The following is an 8979-nucleotide window of genomic DNA, read 5'->3' as shown; positions in this document are numbered from 1 at the left end:
TTCATTTCATAAGCCGGTTTAACTCGGTTACGGCACATTCACACGGGGCAAAAGCGTTAACGCTTGACGGAAGGCTTGTCTGAAGTGTGGCTAACACCCAATCACAGTGGCCGCAGCACATGCTCCGGTCTTCCATAAATGTAATTGGCTGGCTCTGCCTAGGTTATTTGCATAAGGCAATCTGATTGGCTGACACTTGCGTTGCCGCTTGAAAAGTTGAGAAATATTCAACTTCTGCTGCGAGCAATGGCAGTGACGTGGTGCCGACGGATCCATAATTCAGTTCTCCAACGCTTGACGTCACCCATTAAAAGTGAATGGGAAGCGTCAACGCTTACGCCCTGTGTGAATGCGCCGTTATACGTCACCACGGGGAAATAAGGCAATTGCTACTTCCGTTTCATGGCGACTTTGATAGCTAGGGCCTGTCATGTATCTAAAGACTCACTGTGGTCAGCAAGTAGTCGATGAGATGGTCTATCTCTGGTGTTTTACAGCATCGTGTTCATACCATCCTGGGATCAGACGTTGTGATCGTGATGAAGCACGGTGCCATTCTTGAATACGATGAGCCTGACATACTACTGGACCAGAAGGACAGCGTTTTCTCTGCGTTTGTCCGCGCGGACAAATGATGTACGGATGAAGGCTTCATATAGACTTTGGTTTACGTGTGGTTTTATACAGCTTGTATATTATTTGTATTGTAAAATAATAAACTTATATACTTTATGAACTATAAACCAGAGGAGTGTCTCAGCAATGTGTTTTATCTGCACTGTGATTTTATCAAATTCATGATGTAAAGAAAACCAAGACAATAACAAGACCATTTTTGTGACTTTTAAATATTTTATTAGGTTATAATTTGCAGAGCTTAAAATATTAAATCGCTTTTAACTTAAGTATTATTAAAATACGTAAAACAAAAAGCCAGAACTGAGGAGCCCTGAAAAATCTCAACTAAAACCAAAATGGACAAAAAAAAGAAATAAATTAAAAGGAAAAGGTTCGTAAGTCTTCTTACAAAGAGGTCAGCCTAGCCAAACTCTCTTTAACAGTGATAAAGGGTGAACTAAAACATCTTTTGCTCTGTCTTGCACACTTTGTCTCTCTCTCTCTGAGATAATAATCTTTACAATCGATAGCATAGAGACTAAATTTACATTCTTTTCCATTCAGAAATTGTCTTTTTAAAATGAGGCTAGACATGATTACAAGCCCATGTTCTCCTGCATTCTGCTGCTGCACCCAAGACACTTTACTCTCTTCAAAACGCATTTGGACTTTTCAGTGGGGCGTGTGGCTTCCAGAACCCGAGTAGCAGTGTTTTTCGATTAAATTTTAGCAGACAACACAAATGTCTTTGTCACTCGAGAGAAAACACATGAACCCAGGCCCTGAAGTCACCATCGCTCCCTAGGTAGAACTAAAACAGCAGCCTAATTTTAAGTTAAGCCACTTAAACCTCTGTGCGACAGACCATCTCCTCCACAGTGGTTAGCATGCTAATATTCAACAGAAGTTTATCCCATGTGAGACTTAATCCGTGGGCTAACAGAGGAGCCGTTTGGTCAAAAGAGGGGCTGATGGGATTGCTTTAAGATGAGTAAAGTGACACTGAGAGGCTTATGGGTAAGCAGGTAGCATTGACAGCTCTCTCAGTTCCTGAGTGCAAAAGCCGTTAACACGCACACACAGACACACACACCCCTTTTACCCTATAAAATAAAAAAAAGAGAAACCTTTATACCATACATGAGGCTCTGAAGAACCAGGCCAACATCTCACCCTTACAAGAACCAAGAGGGGAAAAGTGCTGCTATGTTAAGATAGATCTAGCATCCTTGTGTTATACTAACATCAAACACGCATGAAGGTAAAGGGCTACTTTTTGTCCTAAAGGTGCGAAACATAAAACGGCCTTCTGTCGCAATACGAAACAATTTTGTGAGCGGGAGGGAAACCGAACTTAACGAAACAAAAAGAGGCTAGAGAGGAAAAAAATAATCGAGTTGTTCTTGGTTAAAGGGTTAGGCTCACAGATAGGGCAGACACACTGAGGTTATTCAGCAAGTGCTGCTGCCCCCTGCAGGCCTGGCTGACCACTCCTTACTGGGTCCTAAAGAGAACATTGTTCTGGAAGGGTGGAAGGTCTATGAGTCCCAGCAGCATTGCGACTGGTGTAGTCCTTCTCACCTCCCTGGTAAGGGGAAGGGTGAACCCCGTCTTGGCAGGTGCAGAGAGCGCGACCGTGGGTCTCATCTCTCCGTCACGTGGTTCTGTGGCTGAGGGGGAAGCGGGGTGCAGAGGGCCTCTGTCAGGTCGTCCATTATGGATGTCTCCTTGGGGTCCATCAGATTGAATTCCCTTATAAAAACGATGAAATGTGTGTACAGTGTGTTCAGATGTCCGTGCAGGTCCATCGCCACCGTTTCCTTGTAGTGGGACCAGTAGATATGGGCCAGCACGTGGAAGAGATACTTGCAAATTTTTTTCACCAGTGTGTCGAACGTGTTAGGAAATTCTTTACCTATGTAGAGAGAAAAAACAGAGAGATCGGTGAAGTAAATGCATACATATTTTAATGCATGGTTTTCCAATTTAACCAATTTTTTTTTTACTTTCATGTGGCTTTTCATATTATTATTATTATTATAATATACACTGGAGTCATTTATTTATTTTTTAATAGGCACCATTTAAAAAGACTACAAAGCCATTAAAAAATAAAAAGAACTGAACACAAATAAAAAATAGATAAATAACAAATAAAAAATAGATAAATAACAAATAAATAAATAAATAAATAGATAAATAAAAATAAATAAATAAATATAAATAAATAATATTTAAATATATTTACTACAGATGTGTATAATTTGGTTTGGTTCAGTTCACACAATTAAATTATTTTTCTAGACTTTGGAAACAATTTTAAAATGCCTTAATATTTAATCATTTTTTCATGACAAGGTCTAAGATGAGTAAAAAAATATTTGGTTTACTGTGTGATCTGCAGTTTACTTAATCATAAAATAATTATAACAAAAGTCACTCTTTATACATAAAATTCAAGTTAAACTTGCAGTTTGTCCTTGGTAATGCAGTTCATATATTCTTCCACTAGGTGGAAATAAAGACTCACCGTATTTCGTGGGAAAGATGTCCTCATCTGTCACAAGCTTCTGAACTGAACTCATGACAAAATCCACATACTGCGGTGCTGTGCATTTTGTCTTTTTCCCTTTTTCATCAATCCAGTAGTATGTCCTTAGGGCGAAAAAAAGAGAGATTATTAGTAAGATATATTAAAACTCTATCATTTTGCTCAACCACAGCAAATTTTTCAAGACCTTAGTATTTAACTCTGGCAAGCAACTCCCATCACGGACATGAATGAAACTTTAAATGTTGTGGATTATTGAAGACAAGAGGGCTATTACTTGTATGGCGTTGGAAACCATGCTCAGTAACTACCATTGGGCTGTGCAATGTGTGTGTCTATTTTTTCCAGTTTATACAATGTGTCTGTTGAATGCTGTATTCTGATTGGCTGAGAAATGTTCCGTGGGTATGCATTAATTTCTGATAACCGCACACCTAACTTGTGAAATGTCTTTAAAATAGGCACCTGAGCAATGTTTGTGGAAACCGTGGTATAAGAGGAATAATTGACTCCGGTCCTGTGAATTATTTGAAAATAATACACACCCGCGGTGTAACCGCACTCCGCTTCGTGCCGCATTGCACCTTGAGTGTGCATTATTTTCTTATAATTCAATGGCCTGTCGTCAATTATTCCTTACATAATGACACCCTGCAGAAGTTGCATGCTAAACAGGACAGGTGACTGGTGGAGATGTCAACATCTGAGTGTCAAGGTGAGTGTACAACACCTACTGACATGCTTTCTTCTGCATGGCTGTTCATTAACCAAACTTGTCTGTAACCGCATCCTGGTTAAAGCAGGATATTTATGATACTTTACAGTTATAAACTGTCTGTACTCCCCTCAAGTTCCTTCCTATCAGCCCATAGGTGACCCAGATCAAGTGAATCTTTATCGAGTGATAAAAAGCTTTATCATAAACCAGACAATCACAACAGACATTTTAAAACGGTATTCATTTTTCAAAAACATCCTATTATGAAGTTTGGAGAATATTCAAACATTTCAATATGTTCTACTTTAAAGGGACACTAAACTTTTTTTGGAAAAATTGCTCTTTTTTAGCTCCCCTAAGATTCAATGGATCGTGCTAAGCTAAGCTAAAAGTGGTAGCGCCAGATCCGGAGATCGGCTGAATGGATTCCAAAACGGTAAGAATCAAATGTTTAACTCTAGGGGAGCTGGAAAATGAGCCCATTTTCAAAAAAAGTGGAGTGTCCTTTTAAATCACTGCACTCAACATCAATACTCCGATAATCAGCCCTCATGCCCCATCTTGAGATCAAACATACAGGTCATGCTCTCAGCCTCAGGTCGTGACCCCTGAGAGTCACCTGTCAAAGGAAAGTGTAGAGTTGCCGCTCTGCACCTCTTAGCAAGTCTGCAGGCTTAATAATGGATAACAGAGACAGGATGAATAATAGATCATATATCTGTGCTCCTTACGTGCTGTAGGCTGTCATGGCAGGACACGTATCCCCCGTGCAGAACTCTGAGATTGTGCTGTACTGCAGGTTGATGAGATTGAAGAAAGTCGTGGCTGGAACGACAAAGATAAGCGAGATCTTTGAATTATATCAAGGTAGCATCACAAGGTCAAGTGGGTCATATGCTTCACTAAACAGATACAGAAGTCTTTCAAGAATAAAAAAAAAATGTTATAAGATTAAAAAATACAATCAAATCAATGTTCTATGTATTTTACATTCTTTGAAATGTTGCAAGGAATGAAGTAACATAATGCATGATGCTTTCCCAAACAATATAAGCAACGTATTACAGAGGGAACGCATTAAAGATCAAGCAGTGAAGTGAAGTTAAATGAACAGCTTTAATGAACTATAAAAAGTAGTGATGTTTTAACAAGCATTTGGGACATTTGCGAAAGTATTTCTAAATGAACTCATGTTTCACAGCTTCTCGTGTGCTTTCTTTTGCGATAAAATCGAGGGAAATGCAAACAATGGTTAGATTCCTGGGCTTAGGAATGTTATTTTGAACTCATTTGATCTTAAAATTATGTAACTATCAAGTGAGGTCATGCATTCTCTATGATTGAAAGAAGGGGTGTTTTCAAAACACCGCCCAAACTAGACACAACGGGACAAGACCAAACCACCACCTTTTCCCAGACTAAGAACAACAAACCACCCGCATGACGAATCTATAAAGTAGTTTAAATTACAGTAGACCATGATTTAGTTTCAAACCGCACTGATTAAAAACGCAAAGTAACTTTTGCGACTTTTAGGAGCAAGCTTACTGACATAAAATTAGCATTAGGGACATGCGATTAAAAGACGCATATATGTAATCCTGTATTAAAGAGCAGTAAAAACAAACTCCAAATTGTCCAAATATCATTTCATCTTAGTCTTAAGCTGCCTTTCCACTGTACATGACATTCACAAGTTCACCCCCTAGTGGCAGTAGTAATGAAGTTTCAGTTTAAATGTAAATCTGTGCCAACATGAGAGAAGCTCATTTCAGCCCAAGAGGCTTCATTCTAATATTTTGGAGAGAACATATGGAGACAAGATTTAAAGCAACACTATGTAGTTTCCATGTAAAAATGACTTACAGCTCCCCCATGTGGTTGAAAAGCGCAACAGTTCCTGGTATCAGACACTCTTCTGCAAGCAGGGGGAGGGGCGGGGCTGTGTTTCCTACCCTCCACCGCCACTTTCAGAGTGTGCTTGTGGCAGCTAGGAGGCTGCTCAGGTTGCAGCAACAGTATAATTTGTCCAGTTAAAAGTTGTTCTATCACTGAAATAATTTTAGACACATTATTTAAAGGTAAAAAAACTACATAGTGTTGCTTTAAAAAAATAACGTAACCTAATATTAAATTAATAATGTATTACATATCAGTATTCACTTTTTTTAAAGGATTCAAAGTTACTGATAAAGTTAAAACAAAAAATTATTAATTTTCACCTCGCACAGCGTTTTGATTGGAATTCACTGAAATGCATCAATTCCTGTCGGTGTATAGCATGCAGTGTAGTCGTTCAAGTTAAAAAATTTTAACGGATTTTCCGCTCAAAACGGATCTGAAAATTATACATCTGTACATGGTAACGCAGCAGACCCTTTGTGGCTCTCCATAAAGAATGAATGACTTCCGGTTTATCGGCCGTCATCTGTCATGTACAGTGGAAACACAGCTTTAATCCAATTTAAGAAAAGTAGGATGAGGTCACGAGAGACACCTACTGTTGCTGGCGAGCCATTCGTTCAGGTCGATCTCCCGCGGTAGCACCACCAGCTCCTTGAGGTCAAAATCGACGACTCTTACTTTGGTGTACTCGGCATCCAAGTAATGCTTTTTCTCTTCGGGGGTCGGCTTCTTTCCATTGGGCTTCCCTTTGCCCTTCCTGTATTGGGCGAAACATGGGTGAACAAAGGTTACAATACTGAAAACTTGTAAAAGAAAAGCTTTGAAAAAGGCACAGGCGTAGTCGCTAGCGCACAAGATACAATACAGCCAAGTCTGGATGATAAAGCTGTTTTCCTAAAGCATTTTAATATAACATTCAACGCATAGACTTTGTATGTTGTGGTTTAGGGATGCACTGAATATTCGGCCGCTGGAAATTTTAAGCCGAAAATGGCATTATTGATTTTACTATTGTTTGCATGTAACTAAATGAAGAATATTTAGTTCGTTTTATTTTCATTCTATTTTGGTGTGTTACTTTCAAAAAATGTTTGCTTATTTTATTGGTTTGTATTCCAACTCAGATACATTAAATTATGAATCTAAAAAGTCTAATATTAATACAATTATACAAAAACTTTTCGGTATCTGTTTCAGGATAAAATTTGCATATAGGTGAATCACTACTACTTTAAAATGATGACACAAAGTTAAATTAAATAGTTAAACCAATGCTAGGACAAGTTACAGGTCTAGGTAACCACACACACAAACACCTTTTGTTGCGGACTAAATGCAACAAAAGTACAGTCGGCGCACATGCATTTTTCCACTGCACGTCTGTACGCTTGCCCTGTAATTAGCGACAAGACCACAGACATCCAGTCTTTTCCTTCCACGTTTATTTTTAGCACAGGCGGCTTATATTACCAGCATGCCCACCACCCCTTCCCTTCCCAGTCGTCTGTATACCACACCCATTCTAAACATCAAACGCCCCGCCAAAGCCCCTGTTTGGGAGGGGGGGGGGAGTAATACATGAAACAGTCCAATAGCTCTTAACTAGAAAGTACAAGAGCTGCTTTATTAGAAAACCAGAGCTTGGGAGCCAGCAGTTACCTCACACCACCTTTAAAACACACAGAGATTAATCAAGCATTCATTTTAAAACTACCCCCCCACGACAAACAGTAGCTACAGTTTAGACAACTTTGAGTAGGTCATGAAAGCAGTGTGCGTTGTTTATAGAGCGAAAATTTTGCTCATTAACACTTTCTGATAGCAACTTTTTTATTGGTATAGAAATGGGAAAATGTATCATATCATATACATTTCTACCGCAAATCCATTCAATAACAGCAACATGATATAAAGCAGTGTCTGTTTGCTTCCCTGCTCTTTAAACAGCTGCTCCCATGTTGTTTGACTCCGGGGCCCTGGGCCAGTTTATCCTCTCCACACAGAGCCCGGCCTTGTCGCTCTAATGCCGAAGAGACCGGTCCCGAAACCTCTGTGCTGCTAAACACACAGCAGCCATCCAATGAGTCTTTTACCCACGTTTACCACTAACTACCACCGTCAACAATCCTTCCAAAAACCTAGGCAGGCCTCTGGCTCTTGCCAAGTCCTCTTTGCACAGTTATGTGGGTCTGTAACAGTAGAAGAGTCCCGTTTCTGTGAACTACATGGATCATTTCACTACCTAAACCAATTGAAAGTTAGTCAATTAGGGACTGCAAGCGGCGTCAGCCATAGTTGCACTAGCTGTTGCAACATAGTGATCAAGTTGCCTGTCCATCTCTCTGACCAAGGTGTACAAATGATAGATTGTTGGTTTAAATGTCAGTTATAGGCATAAAGAAGAAGGCTATAATTTATGAAATGATTTTTACAGTATGTGGTTCTCACTAATGCATACAAAAAAACTTCCTTACAAAATGTCCTTTGCTTATTTAGTTCCCATTTTCTGACATTTTAAACAAGCTGTTCCTGATTCCAGGAAGACCATGGCATTAAAGACAGGAAACTGCTTTCAAGGAAAGGCCACTGAACTGTTAACGTGATACCCCAATGCAATTCTGAATCCAGACCGCCTGTGGAGGATTTTTGGATAGAAACTCATATCCGATCTTTTTGCTTTGTCTTCTTTCGCTGGAAATTTTCTGTGGACCCCTAGGTCAGATATGAACAGATATGAATCAGTACAGTTGTATAACAACTAAACAACTAGAAACACTGGAGGCCTTTCGCAGTGTTAGGAGCTAAATTTATTTAGATTTCCCTAAATAAAACAATTGTTTACAATGTTAAAGAAAAGCTTAGTTGTTGATTGACGACTCTGAATGCAAATTGATGATCAGTTGACAGTAAACAAGATGTGTTGTCGTAGCTTAGTGGTAAAGTGAGAGTAGGAGCATAGTTTGCCATGTCAACTGTGTACTGATTGGTAGGGGTCAGCTGGGCACAGACTAGCAGGAGGTTAATTGTAACACGGCTACTTTACATATTTATACAGGGCATAGCAATGTGTGCTTTTGGTCTTTTTCTCTTACTGTCAGAAGATGATCTTCTGTGAATTTGAGTTTGCTGTGTAAGTCACCAAATCCAACCTTATAGAATTTTAATCACTGTCTTGTTACCTAAAACA

At 39.3% G+C, this 8979-nt stretch overlaps 2 protein-coding genes across 4 annotated transcripts in view; one reads left to right on the top strand and one right to left on the bottom strand.

The window, feature by feature from the left end:
• Positions 1-712, top strand: part of abcc8b (ATP-binding cassette, sub-family C (CFTR/MRP), member 8b) — a 45753-nt gene extending 45041 nt beyond the window's left edge. The window contains exon 40 of the mRNA XM_073815703.1: positions 498-712. Within this exon, the coding sequence (XP_073671804.1) occupies positions 498-635 (138 nt within the window). The 3' untranslated portion in view covers positions 636-712. The remainder of the gene's footprint in view (positions 1-497) is intronic.
• Positions 713-912: 200 nt separating this feature from the next.
• The window catches only part of mob2b (MOB kinase activator 2b), a 40641-nt gene continuing 32574 nt past the window's right edge, over positions 913-8979 (bottom strand). For 2 of the 3 annotated variants that reach the window (XM_065282940.2, XM_065282941.2), the window contains 4 exons: positions 6389-6549; positions 4619-4712; positions 3149-3273; positions 917-2533 (listed from right to left, as the gene is read on the bottom strand). In XM_065282940.2, the coding sequence (XP_065139012.1) occupies positions 2262-2533; positions 3149-3273; positions 4619-4712; positions 6389-6549 (652 nt within the window). In that variant the 3' untranslated portion in view covers positions 917-2261. Of the gene's footprint in view, positions 2534-3148; positions 3274-4618; positions 4713-6388; positions 6550-8979 lie in introns of all 3 variants that reach the window. The other variant, XM_065282939.2, reaches the window with a different exon arrangement.

Source organism: Paramisgurnus dabryanus, chromosome 9 (genome assembly GCF_030506205.2).
Source record: "Paramisgurnus dabryanus chromosome 9, PD_genome_1.1, whole genome shotgun sequence".
Lineage (NCBI taxonomy): Eukaryota > Metazoa > Chordata > Actinopteri > Cypriniformes > Cobitidae > Paramisgurnus > Paramisgurnus dabryanus.
This window is presented reverse-complemented; position numbering and strand designations above follow the sequence as displayed.